The sequence below is a fragment of the Tiliqua scincoides genome, chromosome 1, assembly GCF_035046505.1.
Source record: "Tiliqua scincoides isolate rTilSci1 chromosome 1, rTilSci1.hap2, whole genome shotgun sequence".
Classification (NCBI taxonomy): Eukaryota; Metazoa; Chordata; class Lepidosauria; order Squamata; family Scincidae; genus Tiliqua; species Tiliqua scincoides.
This window is the reverse complement of record NC_089821.1, coordinates 5,541,450-5,563,701: the sequence shown is the minus strand read 5'-3', so window position 1 is coordinate 5,563,701 and position 22,252 is coordinate 5,541,450. Positions and strand designations below refer to the sequence as shown.

Below are 22,252 nucleotides of genomic sequence, written 5' to 3'. Positions count from 1 at the left end.
CAACTTGGGATATAGCCAGAGAACTACTGAAGATGACATACAAGGATTAACCTCTGTGAATCACAGCCATAATTTCTGGGAAAACCGACGGCAAGCTGATGGCAGTATAACTTGAGAAAAGGAGTCTTATTTATTCTGATGTGTGGTGCTCTTTGTCCAGGTGAGCACGTACCTGCCCTAGTTGCCAGAGTTCAGAGCCTCCCCACAGAGTGTCTTTTGGTTCCCAGTACAGATTTGGAGGTGGAGCCAGGAAATTACCAGCCACTGAATGCCACCTGGTTGGCCAAGGCGATGTCCACAGAAGAACCTCTCCTTGGGCTGGTGACTATGGCACTTTCTGGGGTATGGCTTATGCCTCAATAGGCCTGCCCCCTGGCACCACCCCACTTCTGCTGATCTATACTATGAAGTTACCCAAGTTAAGTATATATCAATCCATTTTAATTTGTTGTGAGTATGGGTGTGCTGGAATGAAAAAAACTAATACCTTCATGAGAGATTTCCTTCCAGGGGTTGGGTGGGTACATAAAAGCAGCATTCTGGATTTGATCATGAATGTCCTCATCTTCATTGAACGGAAACGTCCCACTAAGGCTCACATAAATGATGACACCAACAGACCACATGTCCAAGGATCTATTGTAGCCTTTGTTTCTCAGCACTTCAGGAGCAAGGTAGGCTGGGGTACCCACGACAGAGCGCCGGAATGATTTCTCTCCAATGATACGAGCAAAACCAAAATCACAGAGTTTCACCTGTTTGGCACAAAAATCGAGGAGACACACCCTTTACAGATAGATACAAATGTATGCTTGTTTTGTGGTGATGGTTTCAAGAACTTGTAAAGATGCAAACAAACTATTCAGCATTTGGACGTGCAACGAAAGCTTTGCGCTACTGTAACAGCCACAGTGGGTGCTCATAAAAGTAGGGGAAAGGCAGGGCCAATGATAGATTTGCAAATTGATGGGCCAGGGTATCTCAGAGATCGCCTACTTCCGTACAATCCGGCTCATCCTCTTAGGTCATCAGAGAAGGCCTTTTTACAAGTGCCGCCGCCTAAGGAGGTACGTGGGGTGGCGGCAAGAAATAGGGCCTTCTCAGTAGTGGCACCAATGCTATGGAACTCCCTTCCCCTTGACTTAAGAATGGCTCCCTCTCTTGAGACTTTACGGCGAGGCCTGAAGACCTTTTTGTTTAAACAAGCCTTCTGAGTTCATGGCCTTTTTTAACATCTTTTCTATATCTTTCAGTATTTTTACAGGCCTGATTCCTCTATGATTTGCTGCGTTTTGCTCTTTTTATCTGACTTTTTATCTGAGTACTGTTTTTATGGGTATCTGTTAATGTGTTTTAATATGTTTTTATTTGCAGTTAAATTATGTTTTTAATCTGTTTTTAATATGTTGTAAGCCGTCCTGGGTCCCTTCAGGGAGAAGGGCGGGATATAAATAAAGTTTAGTTTATTAATTATTAATTATTAATTATTAATTATTATTATTATTATTATTGAAACACTGATCCAAGTTGACTGTCTTGCCTCTTCTCACCATTTTCTCTATTTCATTTTTTTTAAAGCAGAGTGTGTACGTTTGCGCTCTTCAATGTTTACTTATTTGCTTATTCACTTTTTTAACACACACCACCTGATTCCATTTTGGAAAGTTAAAAAAAATTGGAGAGGGTGGAGGAAGTGATGTCACAGGAAGTGAGTCAATCAGCATTATGATACTCTGTTTAGGAACTCATTTCCTCTGAGCTTGAGTCTTATTGCATGCCTGGCTAGAACATGGTCAATAAGGTTTCAAAGTAGGCTTCAAATTATGGACATCTGTATGCATCCAGAGACTTTGCTGTGGTTAAGGAGATGAATCCCATTCTAATTTAAGACCATAAGAAAAGCCTGGCTAGATCAGGCCAAAAGCCCATCTAGTCCAGCCTCCTGTATCTCACAGTGGCCCACCAAATGCTTCAGGGAGCACACAAGGCAACAGGAGGCCTGCATATTGGTGCCGTCCCTCGCATCTGCCCTCCCTTGCAATTTAATATGGCGATGGGGGTGGGAATGCCTCTACAATGACGTTCTGAAGAAAAATTGGGAGGCTATTGGAAAGAAGAACTGATGTGAATGGTACTTTTCTCTACCTGACTAATCCAGGTGAGAGAGATATGAATATCTCTCTGAATATTTCATCTCTTTCAGATGAATCAGTACCCACAGAAAATCTAATGTGCCATTTGGAAAAAATGGATCTCACATGTGGTTTGGTTTACAGCAGGGTTGCCCAAACCCCGGCCCTGGGGCCACTTGCAGCCCTCGAGGTCTCTCAATGCGGCCCTCAGGGAGCCCCCAGTCTCCAATGAGCCTCTGGCCCTCTGGAGATTTGTTGGAGCCTCCCGATGCAATTGCTCTCAGCATGAGGGCGACTGTTTGACCTCTCGCATGAGCTGTGGGATGAGGGCTCCCTCCACTGCTTGCTGTTTCATGTCTGTGATGCAGCAGCGGCAGCAAAGGAAAGACTGGCCTTGCTTTGTGCAAGGCCTTTTATAGACCTGAGCTATTGCAAGACCTTCATTCGTTCATATAAGTTCATCTTTAATATATTCATTTATGTAAACATATGTAAATTTGTAATATGTAAACATATTAAACATATGAATGGCCTTCATTCATTCATATAAGTTCATCTTTAATATATTCATTTATGTAAACATATGTAAATTTATGTAAACATATGTAAATTACCTTGAGCATATGTAAATTTATTCACATTTGAAATGTAAATTAATTCTTTTTTCCCCCAGCCCCCGACACAGTGTCAGGGCGATGATGTGGCCCTCCTGCCAAAAACTTTGGGCACCCTGGTCTACAGTTTAGACTAGAGGCAAAACCCATGTTTGCACATTAACATCTGTAGACCATGCAGAGTGCAAGTGACTCCTTTAACGCAGCTAGGCGGCACATGCTAATGGGAATAAGCCCATGGAAAGGAATTTGGAGAGACAAGTCAGTGTTAGAGGAGCTCAGCTTCAGATGTACCAAAGGGATACAAGTTCAATGAACTGTTTGAAAATCCATTTTTAACACACATAAAAAGCTACCAAAGCACCCAATGTCACAAACCACTTTTGGCCGTTGTGACTTGCCTTGCAAAATGGCTAAATTTACCTCCTGAGGGCTAAAGTATAACTGAATTATTTCTACTTGCCTGTGGGAAAGGATCAGCCGAGGCCAGCAATACATTTTCTGGCTTGAGATCACAGTGCACAATGTTTTTAAAGTGAAGATGTCTCAAGGCAACAAGGATCTAAAAAGAAAGAAACCAGCTAGTCTGTATCAGAGAGCTTGCGGACTATCTACTTCTACTTTAATGTGTCTCCTGGAAATGAGACAGAACAGCAGCAAGTACAAATAAAGCAATTTAATTCAAGTGATTAGTACACTTGAGGACACCTATCATCTATAGAAGTAAATATCACAGGCAAAGAAACATAACATCTGATACCCCTTAATGGGCTTTCTTACCTGCGTAATTAAGAACTTGGTTATTCGCTCTGGCAACCTTCCCTTCTCACTTGACAAGATCATCTCCAGCATGTCTCCATGGAGCTTCTCCATCACAACAAACACTCTTTCTGGTGTCTCGAACATGCATTCCAGATTTACTACTCCCAAGTGATGTAGATTCTGTTATTAAAAATAAACACTAGCTGAATGAGCCCCATTTGTTTAGATCCAATGACAAGGTTCATGAAACCATTGGGCTATTATGCAGCCATTCATTCTTCAAGACATTTTTCAACAGCACAACTAGCCTGGACAATGCCAGCAATCATTTGTCACGCAACATTAAGCAGCCAAGATGGTCCAAAGTTCCAGAACTAGGACTTGTGTGAGAGGTTGTTGCCAACAACAATTAAGGTTCTATACCGCTCAAAGCAGGCCCTTTTCCTAATTGCTTCATGCAGGGCTGGCCTTAGGAGCTGCAACAAGTGGCTACATTTTTTGCGGGGGCCCCAGGTTTGCTGCAGAATCTTAGAGATGCACGTAGAATTTATTATAGGCTTTATAACTCTATGATAGAATGGAAAGCAATCAAAATGCGTAGATTACCTTTGAAAAGTAAACAGAAAATCACTTGCTTTAGTGGCTGTGAAATGATTTTGTAAAAATATTAATTTTACTTTTTGATTAGAAAAAAAATCCAAAATCCAAAATTACCCCTGCTAATTGGGTAAGAGGCACTTTTTCAAGTAGGTGCTCCTTTTTTTAGCAGGGGGAGAGTAACTGGCCCACCTCACCCCAGCACTGTCTGTTCTGGTGGCTGTCTGCTGGTATTCATTGGCATCTTTTTAGATTGTGAGCCCTTTTGGGACAGGGAGCCATTTAGTTATTTGAATTTTCTCTGTAAACTGCTTTGTGAACTTTTAGTTGAAAAGCGGTATATAAATACTGTTAATAATAATAATGTCCACTGCAATGTGTTGAAGTGTGTGTTTGACAAGAGTAGATTTCCTTAGCGCAGCGCCCCCTTGGGGTGGGACCCAATTGGGTGAGCAATTGGTCCAATTGGGTTAAAGCCAGCTCTGGTGTTATTCCAAGGCTGCTACTCATTCACTGCCCTTGGATCTAAAAATCATACCTTGCGTATTTTAAGAGAAGATTTCGCAGTGTTTAGTGTTCAATGTCAAAACTACAGGTAGCAATTTGTCGGGTGTTTTTGTCAGTGGGGAATGCCCTCTGCAAACAGAAACCCCATCCATGAAGAAAAGGACTGCTTGACTTGTGCAAGGACCCCTTGCATGAGCAGAATACCCCTTATGTTCATTTAGGAAACTTTTAACAGTGGAAATGCTAGTCAGGATGCTACCCTATGAATCCGTTCCTCATTCAGTTCATAGTTTAAAGCAGCTGTTTCCAAAATTACCTGGGCCATGACACCCCTGGATCAGCTGGGTGCCACCATCTTGGATCTTGTGAAATCTTGTGAGATCCAATATGGCACTGATATTCAAACTTCCCAGGAGTAAATCTCCTGCGATAAAGTCTTTGCAGGGGGTGGGTGGGAAGATACTGACATGATCCCCAGGATCGTGCTGCTGCGGGGAAAGAGTGGGCTATTTCTAGACTTATGTGCTGCAAGGGTCTGGGGTGTGGGGAGCCCTGTGGAGGACTCTGCAGGGCTCCCCGTGGCTTGTGAAAGTGAAAGTTGCGATCGCGACAACACCATTAGCTTTCACTTTTTACAAGCCACTAGGAGCCTTGCAGAACGCTCTGCGGGGCTCCCCAAACCCCTGGACCCTGTCAGCATACAAGTTAAGTCTAAAAATAGCCCCCCTTTCCCTGCAGTGGCACAATTCTGAATATTATGTTGCTGCTTTTCCCCTGCCCCCCCATAAAGGGACATGGACAGTGTTACATGGGCTGGTGGGTCATGACCCATCAGTTTGGGGACCACTGCAATATGGTGTATCCAAAACTGGTGAAGTTTTGCAAGATCCAAGATGGTGGCACCCGGAAAAACAGAAAAGAGGAACCAATGGGGACATCCCAAGGCACCCCTGAAAGTGTGCGGTGACGCCCTAAGGCATCAAGGCATACACTTGGGAACCCCTGGTTTAAAGAAAGGAAGCTTCACATTGCCTTACTGCTCTACATGTAGGGAAAGCAAGCGGATATCTACTGATTAGCCATCAAACAGAATAATAATGGTGTTAGTTTTTTCCTAAGTCCATTTCATTTCTCCTACTTCTGATTATTCTGCTTAGCAAGCTACAAATGCTGCACTTTAAAAGTTCTTGCACTTCAAGCAGGTGATAAATTATTTCAGAGACATCACTTGAGAACTTGAGCTTTGGATTCAATGCATAATTAGTCTCCTAGATTTCTACAGTCGAAACCTGTTCTCCGGGAGTTTTATTGCCCTGCTCTAAATTAAATACATACAGGATATAATTGGTAATTAAATAAAAGATACCTGTAAAATTGCAACCTCATTACGAAGTTGGCTTTCTTGCTTAGTTGGAAATCTCAGTTTGTCAATGATTTTAATTGCTACATCTCTTCCTGTTTTGCGATGTTTTCCTGTTTGATGAAAAATATGCCAATTAACGTGATCAGCTCTGAGAAGCATCGCCTTTCTAGAACTCAAGTTTGTTGTTCTATACAAAACCTAACTGTCAAGGTCTTAACTGAGACAAGAACACCATAAGATATTCAAGGTCTTCCCCCCCCCCCTTTGGAATTCGTTACATTTTCAAACACATTTTGAAGCAAAAAGGAACCTGTATCTTTTCAGTTATGGGACAAAAAGCAAAATGGAAAAGAGGAGACCCTTGCTTTAGTTTAACCCAAGGGCCTTCAAAACCTGGCATGCAGGGCCGCTTGCCACACCAGGATTAGCGTTCCGGACACGGTGCAGGTGAAGCGTTACCATTCCGCACTGCCAGCCACCAATTTCCACAGCTGATCTCTGCACAAACTTGCACCAGCCAGCCACTCCCCCCCCCACACACACACAAATCGGGGTGCACAGGCAACAGAAGCCCAGTGCAATTTGTGCCAAGTTCTGCTACAAAAACAGGAGGCTCCGACAACGAATGGTAAGATGTCATTCATGCTGTGCTACACCTGGAAGGCTAATCGGCGAAAAATTGTGAAGAGTTTCACAGGCACACAAGCCCAAACTAAAGCAAGGCACAGGAAAATAAACAAGCCTCACAATGAAGAGAAAACAGAATAAGCCCTGATATTGCAAATGTATTACCCAAATCCATGGAACAGGCAAGTTGCACCTTCCAACCTAACATAAGAACAGCCCCACTGGATCAGGCCAGAGGCCCATCTAGTCCAGCTTCCTGTATCTCACAGCGGCCCACCAAATGCCCCAGGGAGCACACCATATAACAAGAGACCTCATCCTGGTGCCCTTCCTTGCATCTGGCATTCTGACATAGCCCATTTCTAAAATCAGGAGGTTGCGCATACACATCATGGCTTGTACCCCATAATGGATTTTTCCTCCAGAAACTTGTCCAATCCCCTTTTAAAGGCGTCTAGGCTAGATTTCCTCACCACATCCTGTGGCAAGGAGTTCCACAGACCGACCACACGCTGAGTAAAGAAATATTTTCTTTTGTCTGTCCTAACCCGCCCAACACTCAATTTTAGTGGATGTCCCCTGGTTCTGGTATTATGTGAGAGTGTAAAGAGCATCTCCCTATCCACTCTGTCCATCCCCTGCATAATTTTGTATGTCTCAATCATGTCCCCCCACAGGCGTCTCTTTTCTAGGCTGAAGAGGCCCAAACGCCGTAGCCTTTCCTCATAAGGAAGGTGCCTCAGCCCCGTGATCATCTCAGTCGCTCTCTTTTGCACCTTTTCCATTTCCACTATGTCTTTTTTGAGATGCAGCGACCAGAACTGGACACAATACTCCAGGTGTGGCCTTACCATCGATTTGTACAACGGCATTATAATACTAGCCGTTTTGTTCTCAATACCCTTTCTGTCTCTCTGTCTATGTGTGAATTATATATCCCAGTAGGAATGGTTAAGAAATGGACTATGTCTCTGACAACAGATTTTGCCCCAGATGCAGTTTTGTATGTGGACTAGCCCATGAGTGGGTCTGTTGCAAAGAGCCAGGGAAGAGTCCATCCATTAACAAACAGGTGTCAGAAAAGTGCAATCACAGATGAGATCAACGACTGGATAGGGGAGAATCAAAGAGGGGAAATGCATACTTACCTCTGGGTTTACCCCAAAATTAACATGTGATGGAAAAATACAGCAGGGCAAAGGCTTGGTTTACGAAACCCCTGTGCCAAAATGTATTTCCTTAAAACAGGCAATTAGTCTGTCTCCTGTTCTCTCATTCTGCTATAAAACATTCTGCTTTCTGTATGATTGCCAGAGGGAAAAATATCCTTGTCTTATCAAGGCATGCACTGCGAATGCCTAAGAGTTGCTATATCTCTGCCACATTTTCCTATCTATGCTCCATGTGCAAAGTCTTACCTCCATAAACAATGCCAAACTGCCCCGATCCCAGCACCTCATCTGGAAATATTTGGTAGACTGTGCTGATGTCCTGTTGGTACACATATATTACAAGCTCAGTACCAAAAGTATGGAAACTGTCTGGATTGTTTTCAGGAAGCTAAAGCATTGTCAAGTATTAAAGCATAATATAAGCTGATACTTTCAAGAAAGGGCCATTTAGGGACAGAGTGTGTGTTCCTTTCAGACACAACTTCTGACTGTGTTAGTGTTCTCCTTTGGGAGTCTATCCATCCTGGGTTTTGGTTCATTTCAAAATCTCTCTGGTATGCTGTGGTCCTTGGTTTGATGCACACAGAGACATGGAATGTTTCTGCATGTTTCTGATGCACTCAAAGCCAGAGCTGTAACTAGGGTGGAGTCTGAGGGGTGCCTGCCCTAGACACACCAAGTGGGGGGCACATGAGTGCCCAAGGGGCCATCCTAGTTATGGAGGACGCACTGGTGACTTCACACACACACCGTTCCTTCTCCTGGGAGTCTCCACAGAACAAACGGGGTGCGTGAAGCTGCTGTAGCAAGTGCTTCCCTCCTCCAGTGAGAACCTGGAAGTGAGTGCCTAGTCACTTCCAGGTTTTCCCCAGAGAAGGTAGCACTGGCTATTTTGCATACCCTGTTCCTTCTCTTATGGAGGTTCCACAGGAGAAGGAGTGGGGAATGTGAACCAGTTATATGATCACCCCCTCCTCTAAGGAGAACCCAGAAATGACATCCCAACATCTGCTCAAAGCCATCAATGGAACCATAGTTTACATTGCCAAGAGCAATCTCAAACACTCCTCACAGGTTCAGTGGCATTTGAGGACTGTGTGCAGCCTGGACTTGCTCCCTGGACCTAGACAGCTCCATGAACTTGGACGGGAGGCCCAATTCTGTGTGATAAACATTGCAGCTCTTGCAGAAACCTCAAGACTCCAGCATACTCCAAAGACTTCATCAGCTATGCTGGGTCTAGAAATATCTTCAAAAGCCCTAACAAAGGCCTCAACTTACCGAAAGGAATGCCAGAACCAGGTATTCCAAACAGACAGATGACACTGCAACCAAATTTGTTTTATTGAGCCATTTTCTCAAACGGAACCATGTGGTTTCACAAATTACTTAAACTACTTTAGGCCTTCAAAAGAGAAGTGGATTGTATATTGTTCCTAAGACTATTATGTTTTCTGTCTAAAGGAAAAGGAAAAGCACTCTGAAAATTATTCTCCTCAATGGCTAATTGCTTTTCATCCTTCCGTCAAAGAAAACGCACAGTGAGACATCTTCTCAAAGTGTTTCATATCATATCAAATGGATATTTCAAAGCAGGGCTCAAACAGATCTTTGACTTTGCAGGCTGTGCTCCCTGAAATCTCGCACAAACACTCAGAACACTCACCACGTTTTCTTGGACCTCACAATTTGATACTGAAATGCTGATGGATATATCCCCTAGAAAGAAAAAGTGCGGTAATTACAGTTTGTATCTCTACATGCCTACAGGCAAGAACTGCTAAGTAAAAGATATACTAAATTAAGGTGAACTTAGATAATTGCTTTTCTCTACAATTAAGTGATTACACAATTATCTTATGGTGAAATCTATGGGATAGATGGTTTTGTGACCAGATCCAAATATAGAGGTTGGAGATAACTTGGGCCACTTTATTAACTTTTTACACAAAAAACAAGAGGGCACTAACTACCACTGTGTGGGGACCTAAATTGGGGGAAAACGGTGCTCACAGTCTACCTCTCCTGAGATGTTAATGGGTGTATCATCTGGCTCCAGGCTCCATTCAATCATATCCTCACTAACTCCTGAGGGTCGAGGAAGCTGGATGGCTCAGCTGGCAGGAAAGTTCCAATGCTCGCTTTGCCTATTCCAGTCAAGGAGCTTGCCAGCCAGCCTCTTTGAGCCACCATGGGAGCAGTACTGGCTCACCCCTTAACTTTGCTTACTTCAGATGACACTGAAGCCTAAGGACTATCAACTCTCCCCCTCGCAGAACTCCTGCCAAATGACCAATACACCTAACACTGCTTTGCCTCACTTCAGTCCAGGTAGGCAAAAAAAAAACCCTCAACCTTCAGCCAACCTGGTTGAGGGCCAAAAATTCCTACCAGGTCCTATCACAGCGACTAGCTAATCTTGGACAAAAGAGGGTGGGAGGACAGGCAGAAGATGCCAACAGGGACCCAACTGAGCTAGCTGAAACCCTTGTGGCTTGGCTAGCCCCTCGGTTCCCACCCCCAAGGCTCAGGCTGTCCAATGGGGCAACGCACCTGTGTCTGGCTTGGAATGATATCTACTCTTGAATTGATCTGATAACAATTAATCTATATAAAAATCAAGATATCCCGATACTAGGGCAAGCACTAGATTTTTTGGAATTCTCCTGTTCGATAATAACAACGTAAGTGACAACAATATTATCTAGGAATGTAAATTTAAGTGCACAGGTAGAAACATAAAATTTAATTCCACTGCCTGCAACAGACAAGTCTACTCTACATGGTTTTAGCCACATGCATAGTTTAAAACAACTCCTTAACTTACTGTGCAGGCTTGGTCCAGAACCCGTGGATGCTCCTTTAGGGATAACAGGCATGAGGGCATGTTGGATGGCCATTTCCCACATCCTGGCCACATCTGGGCCACAACCACTTGTGAGAACACCGCTATTAACGGGAGGACTTGGCGGGTTTTCAACATTTTCCCCGACATAGTAGACAACATTTGCTGTGGTTATTTCAAAGCAATGGGGATTCGCTTCCTGTGGCAATAGACTGAAGTTTTTTGCAGGTTCCAGGGATAAAATTTCAGACAGGGGAATTTCCTGGGTAGAATGGGAATGACACTGATTAATTTATTTGCCTTTCCATATTCAAGCACTTTAATTGCCTTCTAACTTAATATCTTGTGCTAAATTTCAAAGAACCACTTCTTAAAAGGTCTCAATTAGGGTTCAATCCTATCCATAGGATCAGGCCCTTAGTCCAGTTATCAGAGGAAATACAGTACAGAAGCCAAGGATTTTTCCATAGAAAAACCAAGTGGTTTAAGTGGAATTGGTCACAGTTTCACTAGAGAAGACTTAAGGTTTCTGTTAACACTGCTCTTAAGCAGAGTTGCGAAATGATCATCAGCACAATGCAGTTAAATACAAACAAACAGAATGCACCTTTAGCCATTGTGATCTTCCTCACTACAACATATATAATGTGAAAGCATCTTTACCTTGTAGTATTTGCTTCCAGTATCGTTTTGAAACAAAGTGATACATTTGCTGTCCAGTCTCCAGTAGTGTCGCTTTCTCTGTATTGAGATTACAAAACAAGTGAAATGCTAGTAAAGGATGTCGCCACAATGAGATGAAATTAAATGAGATAATGAAACTTGATGAAGAATGGAATTAATTATAAAGCATAAATATTTCATACAGAATTTCATTATAGCATTGTTTTAAAATTACTAAACAGTAAGGAACGAGCTGGAATCCCCAGCAAGTATGCACTGCTGAGACAGAGAAGCCTGCGTTGGCTTGCTCGTGTCGTGAGAATGAACGATGGCCGGATCCCAAAGGATCTCCTCTATGGAGAACTTGTGCAGGGAAAGCGCCCTGCGGGTAGACCACAGCTGTGATACAAGGACATCTGCAAGAGGGATCTGAAGGCCTTAGGAGTGGACCTCAACAGGTGGGAAACCCTGGCTTCTGAGCAGCCCGCTTGGAGGTAGGCTGTGCAGCATGGCCTTTCCCAGTTTGAAGAGACACTTGGCCAACAGTCTGAGGCAAAGAGGCAAAGAAGGAAGGCCCATAGCCAGGGAGACAGATCAGGGACAGACTGCACTTGCTCCCGGTGTGGAAGGGATTGTCACTCCCGAATCAGCCTTTTCAGCCACACTAGACGCTGTTCCAGAACCACCATTCAGAGCGTGATACCATAGTCCAGGGGTCTCCAAACCCCAGCCCGGAGGCCAGATGTGGCCCACGGCAAGCCTCTACCCAGCCCGCAATCAGCCTCTTGCTCCTTGAGAGTCTCTGGCCCACTCAACTGAACACAACTGGAGCTGTGCTCTGGTTGTGTCTGGAGGGTGTTCTGAGAGCCAGAGAGGTTGAATGAATGAGCCCATTCGTTCATTTATTCACTCATCTAAGTTCCATCTCTTATTTATTCATAAATAATTTATAATTCCATCTCTAATTTATAAATTATAGAGATTAGAGATTTAAATTTTTTTTCCGGTCCTCAACACTTCGCCAGATATTTGATGCGGCCCTCTGGCCAAAAAGTTTGGAGACCCCTGCCATAGTATTTCGAGACTGAAGGTTGCAAAGCATCCATTTATTTCTGAAGGCTGTATTTACTGATGAGTAGGTATAATCAGAGTCGGATTATATTGATATCTGACATGACCTAGCGTTTAGTATTGCTTACCGGAAAGTTACTACTAACAGCAATTAACATTCAACAGTAATTGACTATATTCCAGACTCTATCTGACATGCACCATCCTGAGTCATCATTAAGATTATAGAGACAAGTCTTTCCCAGACAGTAATGTAGGGTATGCCGTCTTGCATTCTTGGAAAATGGGCAATTATGTTCTAACCAGAAAAAAAGGAAAAGTTGTGGGGTGGGAGGGAGAGAGAGAGAGATCTGTATATATAAGTAAACCTTAAAGAGCTCTTTAAGAGATTTTGCGAGATCCAAGACGGTACACTGTGAGTGTGCCATGGTCTAAGGTGTCCTGGTGCACACTTTGGTAACCCTGGACTAGGTGCAATGCATAAGGGAAGAGTGCACCTGGACAGAGTCTAGGTGTGCCTTTCACATTCACACACAATAGCTAATCTACATTTAGAGCAACACAAGACCCTTTCTGACATCGGTTGAATAGTATACAGTCTCTGATCCTCCTAAATTGTGGAAGATCGAGGCTATATTGATTGTGCCCAGCAACTCGGGTATGGTTGCAGTTGGCACACCAGTTGAAGCTGCGCAAATGCTCCCCTGGCTATAGCTGCCACCTGCTCTCCTTTCAGCAAGGGGAGTGCAACCCATTTAGCGTGGGCAGATGACCTGTTGAGGATTCCCCAACTAGGAAGACCTCTCAGTACTTGCAACAGTATCAATAGCCCTCCTCATTCTAGGGATCAACCAAGGACTCAGTAGTATTGTACATAGCAGCAGCAGGAAAGACCCCTAGCGCCATCAGGAATCCATCCAGATTCATATACCTCTGGGGATGGGCTTTCAAAATAGGCCCCCATGTTTTTGGAAGAAAGGAGCATTGATTGAGGTTTCTGTGGAGCATTTTTATGAACCACAGGACCCGTGGCCTTGTAAGTTGCAACACACCTTTGGGAACTCTGCTTTATGCTCCACATCACACAAAACAGAACTAACCTCCAGTTTCAAGAGATATGAAAGAAACCAGCCAAGTTCACCTCTCCTATTTCTATGAGTCCCACACTACACCTCTGATCCCACACAACCTCATAATTCTAAATGTGCTTAAGGAATGCTCTGAGTTCCCTTTTTATCTAACCAAAAAACAACCATCAGCTGTTTTCCAAACACCTCTGATAACAGTGACACATTTTGATTTGGTTTTCTCGGAAATATTTCACATTCCATGGTTTGTCAATAATAAATCTAACTCTTTGGAGATTGGGTTTGGACTCTAATCTAGTAAAGCTAGATAAAGACGGTCAAAGCTAGTAAATCTTGCTGAGTCGTAAGAGGTGTTCATATTGAATTTTTCAACTTCAAAGACAGAAGCAGCAAGTGTACATGAGTAACTTTTTTTTTTCTTTAAAGAAAGCCATTTCTAGTCTTGTGAACAAGGCTACGTAAACAAGCAAATCCACCCAGTATGATATTCAGCAGCTACACACTCCTTCTCTGCAAGGCCTTTGGTGCATATACTGCATTCTCTGACCATCAAGAGTACAAGGGAGTCCCTTGATCAGAATGCTGGTTAGCGAAGTTCAGAGATTTCTTTGCTGGACTTCTTTCTTACCAAAGTGTCTTTGCTCGTGTAATGAACCATCCATCCCTCTTTCATGACTGTGCTACTTCTCCTTTTTGTATGCTTGACCGATTGCACCACTCTCATTAATGGAATATTGTTGCTTGCTGAAGGACTTTTAAAAAAAGAAAAGAAAAATAAAGTACAAGAGTATTTGCATCTTGGATCAAATATGTCCCGGTCATTGGTGTCCCTGAACATTCATGTCTGGGTTTTTGTTTTTTTTTGCATTTTGGTCATTTGCATCCCACCATAACTTGCCACCAAACCTCATGTTAGAGAGGTGACCCGTGATACTTGTGGATTCAGAATCCATGGATTTGATCATTTGTGGGTTCTGAAAAAGGTGCGTCCAACCTGTTTCCTCCAAAGGAAATGTGAGCTGTACTCCGGACACCTCCAGAGGACCTTCTAAAGGCTGGGGATGCCTCCTTGGCCTTCAGAAGGTCTTCTGAGGCCTCCAGAAGGCCAACAACTAAAACATCCAGTTTTTGATCAAAAGTCAGATGTGGTTATTTTTAACCTTCTGGAGGCCTCAGAAGGCCTCCTGGGGGCTGGGGAGGCATCCCTGGCCCTCGGAAGGTCCTCTGGACATGGCTGGAGTACTTGGGTTCAGGGGTCGGAACTCCACAGATTCGATCATTCACAGACTTTGGTAACCATGGAAGAATGGAACCCCTGTGCATACCGAGGGCTGCCCTGTATCTTAAGCCTCTTATCCTAGCCCTAACCCTACCATTAAAAATAAAAAATGTATATCTAATATAAATATGCGTATATTGGGACACAAATGTCCAGGATGCAAAAAGAACAGAAATGTCCAATTTTACTAGACACAGTTGATCAGGGCACAGTTGTCCAGGACTCAATGGTCCCATCACTAAAAAATGAATCAGTAAATTGAAGCAATCAAATATTTTAATGCAATACAAAATACAGCCTTCCTGATGCAAGACAAACCAAGTTGTTACTTGTTTCATTCATATACTACTGAACTATTGTTTGCAATGGGTGTTCTCTGTGGCCCTCACTCTCTCTCTCTCTCTCTTTCAAGAGAAATGGGAAAAGTCATCTCATCAGAGTTATAACGATTTGCCACCAAAAAGCTGTGAGAAGTGAATCAATAAAGTATATCAGGCCTTATAAGTTGATCTCACAGCAGCACAGAAATCTAAAATCGGATGCGTCAACAAACGAGCACATACAATGAGAGCACAACCTAAGAAACACCCTGCCGTGTTGCACCAAATTCCCATCTAACAGAGTATTCAGCTGCCAACAGCTGCTGACCTGATGCATTTGGGAAGCTTCTAAACAGGGGATGATGTAGCATAATTTGTCTGCATTGCAGATTCAATCCGTGGTATATGCAGTTAAATAATCAGGTAGCAAGCATTAAGATCAATCTCAGTTGGAGAGCTGGGAGAGCCTCTATCAGCCAGAGTAGATGGTAGATGTCTAGACAGACCAACGGTCTGCCTCCGAAAAGGTAGCTTTATATGTTTAAATGTAACCATCCTCCCCTGTTGCTTGCCCCCAGGATCTCATGACAAACTGATGAGGTTCAACGTCTGTGTGCTAATAGCTAGAGATGTCTGAAAACATTGCTAGTTACTTTATTCAGAAGTAAGCCCACTGTGTTCAGTAAGACTTAGGCCGTAATCCTATCTTACTTACAAGAAGCAAACACCTCTATTGGCAGTGCTGGCATCAGATTACTGGAGGCCCAGGGGGAAAGGCCATGAACTGAGTCTTCCATTATGCCTCTGCCTCCCCATGAGGACACACTGGGTACCACCACCAGTGGTGTAGCTAAGGGGGGGCAAGGAGGTTACTTTGTCCCAGGTTACTTCAGGGGGTGCCAACCCACATCCCTCGAGAGTGGACCCAAGGTGGAAAAAGTGGTCTTCTGAGGCCCAGGGACAATTTCTGGGACAGGATGTGTGTGTGTGTGTGTGTGTGTGTGTGTGTGTGTGTGTGTGTGTGTGTGTGTGTGTGTGTTTAAAAATTGTGTACCCCCTGATGCCCCTAAGGTAGTACCTGACCCTGATTATACCCTGGTCATTGAAAGACCTATAATCCATGAATTTGTTACAAACTGTGGCATTAACTTAGCACCAAAGAAATGCTATGATGATGTGCAAGTCTCTGATCTGGGCTGTTTACCTATATGACCTGTATGAGAATGTTATGATATTCTTTAAAGAAACCCTGTAAGTTTTAAGTTAAAGTTTTTGTGTCTCTTGAAACATATGCTAAGTTTCAAAAGAGTGGAATTTTTAGAGATGCACCAACCTTTCTCTGGATGGCGCTGACAGTCAAGGCACACAGGCCAAGAGGCTGCACACGAGGCGCAAGCTCACCTGATCATTCTGTTACTCTCATCGTGGTCAAGATCGGCGTCCTGCATTTCTCCATTGTCACTCTGGTTCAGGATGGCCATCTCAGCATCCTGGGCCATAGACTCTTCCATTTCATCTAAGAGGCTGCTGTTTCTCTCGCTGTCGTTGTCATCGCTTCCCTCTTCCATGACCACATCAGACTCGGCACCAGGGCTAAGCAAATCTGGAGGTTTCGAAAACCACATTAATATGAATGGCTCCAACCGAGATCCTGGGAGGTGTGCGTCAGAAAACGGGTTATGCGTACTTACATCACAAGCCTAGTGAATATAGGGCTGCAACGTTACAGCCCGATTCTATGCTGGCTAGCACAACAGAATGTGCACACATGTGCTTGCAAACATGCTAAAGCACACTGCAGATGCAGGGAGGCCAGTGCCGCCAGCAGAGAGGCCTTTGTGAACCACTTGTGAAACACCAGGCAGTGGGGAAGTAGGGAGAGGATGGAATGGGGCCAGGGAGGAGGTGTAAGTGGGTGGGGGGGAGGGTGGCTTGGGGGCAGTTGAGGTAGTGGGACGGGAATGGCAGTAGAGGCTGCCACTGGATCCTACCCTCCTCCCAGGCCTCAAAGCTCTATATGGCTCTCCTCAGTTCTGTAAGAGCTAAATAGCTGGCACAGATCCAAGTAGACCCATAGGGGCTGCTTGGCCCTGACACAGGGTAAGGGAACCAACATTCCCTTACCCCGAGAAGACCTCCAGCTGCCTCCTTGGCCCCACAGGATACAGTGGTAGCCATTTGAGTGCCAGTGTACTATGGGGTGGTAGCCTCCATAGAATTGGGTTGCCCATCTCCATTTCAGATAAGAATATAAGAAGAGCCCCACTGGATCAGGCCAAAAGCCCATCTAAGTCCAGCTTCCTGTGTCTCACAGTGGCCCACCAAACGCCTCAGGGAGCACACAACAGGAGACCTGCATCCTGGTACCCTCCCTTGCATCTGGCATTCTGAGGCATCCTAGGATGGAGATGAGGGATTAACAGCCCAATCCTATCCACACTTTCCTGGGAGTAAGCCCCATTGACTCAAATGGGACTTACTTCTGAGTAGACATGCATAGGATTGGGCTGTAAAGCTAGTGGCTTCAGAGAGGAACAAGATTTCTCGTAGCTAGGAAAGAGAGATTAGTATTGGCAACCTTCAGTCTCAAAGGAATATGGTATCGCGCTCTGAAAGGTGGTTCTGGCACAGCGTCTAGTGTGGCTGAAAAGGCCAATCCGGGAGTGACAATCCCTTCCACACCGGGAGCAAGTGCAGTCTGTCCCTGGTCTGTCTCCCTGGCTATGGGCCTTCCTTCTTTGCCTCTTAGCCTCAGACTGTTGGCAAAGTGTCTCTTCAAACTGGGAAAGGCACAGCCTGCCTCCAAGCGGGCCGCTCAGAGGCCAGGGTTTCCCACTTGTTGAGGTCCATCCCTAAGGCCTTCAGATCCCTCTTGCAGATGTCCTTGTATCGCAGCTGTGGTCTACCTGTAGGGCGCTTTCCTTGCACGAGTTCTCCATAGAGGAGATCCTTTGGGATCCGGCCATCATTCTTTCAACATATTCAGAATATGTCAGCATATTCAGGAAGAGTTCGTAGAAGTGTTCATCTTCTGATGGGTCAGTGTTGTTGACAAGAACAGACCTTTCAGCAGTCAAGTGTTGTGTTGGAGAACCAAAAGGTTCTCCATATATTCTGGAGGTCTTCTCGGGGTAAGGGAATGTTGCCCCTTACCCTGTGTCAGGGCCAAACAGCCCCTATGGGTCTACTTGGATCTGTGCCAGCTATTTAGCTCTTACAGAACTGAGGAGAGCCATATAGAGCTTTGACGCCTGGGAGGAGGATAGGCCTCCTCCAGAAAGACAAGAATATATGAGAAATGGGGGCAGAGAGATGGAGGAGGCAAAGCTATGGATTGTTTTGAGAACATACATAAAACTTAAAAAAAAATATCCAAAGAATTAAGGTGTCATAGAGGAAAAAGTTTAAAAGGAAGCACTGAATTAATGGCAGCATATAATACTTGTGAGAGAACTCTGAAAGACTTTCTCCACAACCGTCTTGCAAACATAATTTTAATTCCACATTTGGAGTGGATCTAAAACCACATGACAGTTGAGTGTGTCACTGTATTTTCTTTCACAGCAATAACATCATTTTGGGGTAGGAAGGGCCAATTTTGTTAAAGTCTTATTTCAATCAGCTGATGCAAGCTCTGGGCCAAGAGGAAATTACTGAGCCTTTCCCCTAATGATCCTTACTTGTAATCTCATTTCCCTCCTTTGGAAGGAACTTGTCAGAAGCATTTCAAGGATCCTTAAATGGCTGTTGAGGTGAAAGAACACACACACACACACACACACACACACACACACGTGTGGTTTCCTGAGAGGGATTTCCCCCAAAGCAGGGATCTATCTGGCAGTCACAAAGACCACTAATGGGAAAGAAAAGTGGTTTTGCGTGCAACACAGACCCAACTGAACTGTGTGAGACGGCTTTCACAGAAAGGCCTGTTTGCACAATGACAGTGACGGGTCTGGGAAATATTCACAAAATTGAACAGTGCCATCTATGAAGTGATTGCCAGCCCAATCCTATCCACACTTTCCTGGGAGTAAGCCCCATTGACTCTAATAGGACTTATTTCTGAGTAGGCATGCGTAGGCTTGAGCTCTGCATCTCCTAGTAGAGGAGACAAATCAGCTTCCTAACCAAACCCTTATCAGCTCTGATATATTTTCAAGGTCTATTTTTGTTTTCCCCACCAGCTGCTAAAAAAATTCAATTTCATTAAATTAATAAAGGGTTCAATCCTATCCAAGGAGAATGGGAGAAATGACTAGTTGGATTGGGGTCCACAGCGGTGTGTGTGTGTGTGATGTTGGTCAGACTTGGTTGTTCACAAAGTTCATTTGATAAAACAATTCTGTTGGTATGCTTACGAAGTTAAAAAAAAATGAGTCTTCCTGGACCAGACAAAATCTACCTACTCCAGCATCCTGTCTCCTGCAGTGATCAGCAGCTGATCATTTATGGAGCATGTATATTGCTGTGTATTAATAATATCTTTTTAAGATCTGCATTTAATTAATATGATGAATATAATTAATATTAATATAGTTAATATATATTTAATATTATATTATAATAAATATATTATTATAATATTATATTTAATATAGTTAATATTTCTGGCCACTTCTTGTTTAATGATGTCACTTCCATCCCTCAGGAACATGATGGGGAGTCATGGCCAACAGCCACGGGGGTCAAAGGAGCCACTGGCCGGAAAAGTTTGAGTACCACTGGGCTAAAGTGATTTTTTAAAAATCAAAACATAGTATTGCTAATTCATAATTAGGGATGTTGCCAAAATTCAGGTTTCCTAAATTACCTAGCTCAGTGTTTCTCAAACTGTGGGTCAGGCCATTCACCTGGTGGGTCATGAGCCAATTTCTGGTGGGCCCCGCAAAGCCTCCAATGAAAACATGGGCGATGGAAAGAAGGGAAAGATGGGAAAGATCAGAAAACTAATAGCCTCAAGCCCTGAGGTTATTCAAAAATCAGAGAGCTGCTAACTGCCCTGCAAAGAGTTCAGCTTTTGGGATTTGCAAGAAGCTGTGCCTGCTGCAGTTTGCAAGTCTGTGTAAATATAAGGACAAAAATGTTTGAGCGTCTTTTTCCAATGACAGGAAGTGGGGCAGGTGAAGGCTGGGTCACGTTACTAAGGGCCTGATCCTATGCAATGTGCACTGGCCCAGCACCAGTATGCACTGTTGCAAACATGCTGTAAGGCACTGCGACAGTCTTGGCTGGTCCAGTCCCAGAGCAGGCTCAGTGCAAGCTTGTGTGGAGTCAGCACCAGTCAGTGAATAGGGGGCCACCTCCTGGAGCTCTGGGTGAGGGCCATGTGGCGCACAGGTGAGTGGGGACATGGGGGAGGGCAGGGGGGTGGCATGGCGGGCGGAGCATGGCAGGACGGGAGGGGGTGGGCTCCGCTGGAGAGATCCGCTGAGCTCCACTGATCCATAGCCCCGCATCAGGTCTCCCAGCCCAACAGGGGGCTGCTTTATTCTGCCCCTTCCCCCGGAATGATGTCAGGAGCTGCTGGCAGCTGTGTGGCATCCACAGCATGCCACAGCAGACATTTTGGCGCCACTGCAGTCCTGGGCACTGGGAAGCTCATGATTGGGCTGTAAGCCCCTCAAGCCTTGAGGCTATTCATTAGGGCTGCTACATTACGATAAATGGGTCATGTTTTTGGCAAATAAATAAATAGATAAATAAATATTTCTTGATCACCTTTTTTTAAAAGCTAGGTGGGACCCTATAGGGTGTCATTTTAAAAAAGTGGTCCCAGTGGGACTAAAGTTAAAAAATTAAAAAAAATTTAGTGCCAGAACTAAAATGTTAGAGAACCACTGACCTTCTAGCTGCTCATCATGCTTCCTTGAAACAAAAGACAAGTGTTCTGGTAACCCTAGTCTGGTGTGGATTTGAATCCAAGCCAGAGAAGAACTTGGATCTCAGTCTCTCTCCCTGCTTGCCTTTCCCACACACACTTGACTTTCTTGCTGCCAGATGACAGGAACACTGGGGTGTGTTTATTTAAAATAAATGCTCTGCTGTTCCAGACTTCGATGCACATTTGTTTTCCATCTTTTATTACTTAGGAGGGTAGAATGATGTTGCTTCCTTAGTCACATAATAAAGTATCGGCAGCTCATGCTCAATTAATATTTCAGTGTTCAAGTCAAGGGTTATCGGAGAAGGCAATGTGTATACCATTACATGGTTTCCTCTTACCTTCCATATAACCTGCGAATTTTTGTTTCTTTTCAAAGGCCCTTCTCAGCCACTACTAAGTGTTTGCTCTTTCTGCACAAGGCGTTCAGAAGCAAGACTGTTGCAGCCTTCGAGGAAACTCACCTCCATTAATGGCCACTTCCCCAAGGCAATTATTGGGCACTCTTGGAGCACAGCGTTTATGACAGTTGAACTTGCAATCTAGTTGAAGAGAAGATACAGAAATTTTTTCCCCAATGACATATTACAGCATGACATTGACAAGTATGATTAACTGTTGGCCTCTGGGTATAACTACACCTGGGGCCAACTCAGGTGTTAGCTCAGTTCAGACGCCCACACACCAAATCATGGGCTGGCAGACATTAAATAAGCCTAGAAGGAGCCTCTGGTTTCCACACTCCCTTCTTGCAAACAGTTCCTTCCTTCCCTTCTGTTACATCCCAATCTGCAAACTGTGATTTATTCTTGCTTAGAAATCAGGCCTATCAACCATATTTCATCCCAGTTTGCAAAGTAAACACAGGCTTTGCTAGTTCTGAAATAATAGCAAACTATGGTTTGCCTGAACCAGAAAGTGACTCGCAACATGCAGATATATATACATCTGAGACTCATTTTAGGGTCATTCATCTGGCCAGTAGCACAGCTACATGGGGTAAAGAACTAAGTTTTGCGGGTGCTTGAACGCTGTATGCAAGGGTCCCCTGCCCTCCCCTTTAGAGCCATTTCCAGCTGCGAGAGCAAAAGGAGATGAACTCCTCTGTTTTGCTCTCACCGCCGAGAATGGCTTCGAAGGGAAGGGGAGGGGCCCTTTGCACAGAACATTAAAGCACCTGCAAAACTTAGTGCTTTGCACCCCTCTAGCTACACTACCACACATGGCAGCAACCCATGGTTTATCATTACATTTGAATCATGTCAGTACGCAGTACACCTCATCACATCGACTTTTAGACAAAATTAAAATTCTAAAAGAAGGAT

General features: G+C 44.2%; 1 protein-coding gene across 2 annotated transcripts in view; it reads right to left on the bottom strand.

Moving 5' to 3' along the window:
- PRKD1 (protein kinase D1) overlaps positions 1-22,252 on the bottom strand; it is a 62,913-nt gene that overhangs the window by 8,204 nt on the left and 32,457 nt on the right. For both annotated transcript variants that reach the window (XM_066614441.1, XM_066614450.1), the window contains 11 exons: positions 21,392-21,469; positions 16,442-16,643; positions 14,070-14,193; positions 11,283-11,360; positions 10,602-10,881; positions 9,441-9,493; positions 8,021-8,093; positions 5,979-6,085; positions 3,527-3,688; positions 3,210-3,308; positions 488-755 (listed from right to left, as the gene is read on the bottom strand). In XM_066614441.1, the coding sequence (XP_066470538.1) occupies positions 488-755; positions 3,210-3,308; positions 3,527-3,688; positions 5,979-6,085; positions 8,021-8,093; positions 9,441-9,493; positions 10,602-10,881; positions 11,283-11,360; positions 14,070-14,193; positions 16,442-16,643; positions 21,392-21,469 (1,524 nt within the window). The remainder of the gene's footprint in view (positions 1-487; positions 756-3,209; positions 3,309-3,526; positions 3,689-5,978; positions 6,086-8,020; positions 8,094-9,440; positions 9,494-10,601; positions 10,882-11,282; positions 11,361-14,069; positions 14,194-16,441; positions 16,644-21,391; positions 21,470-22,252) is intronic.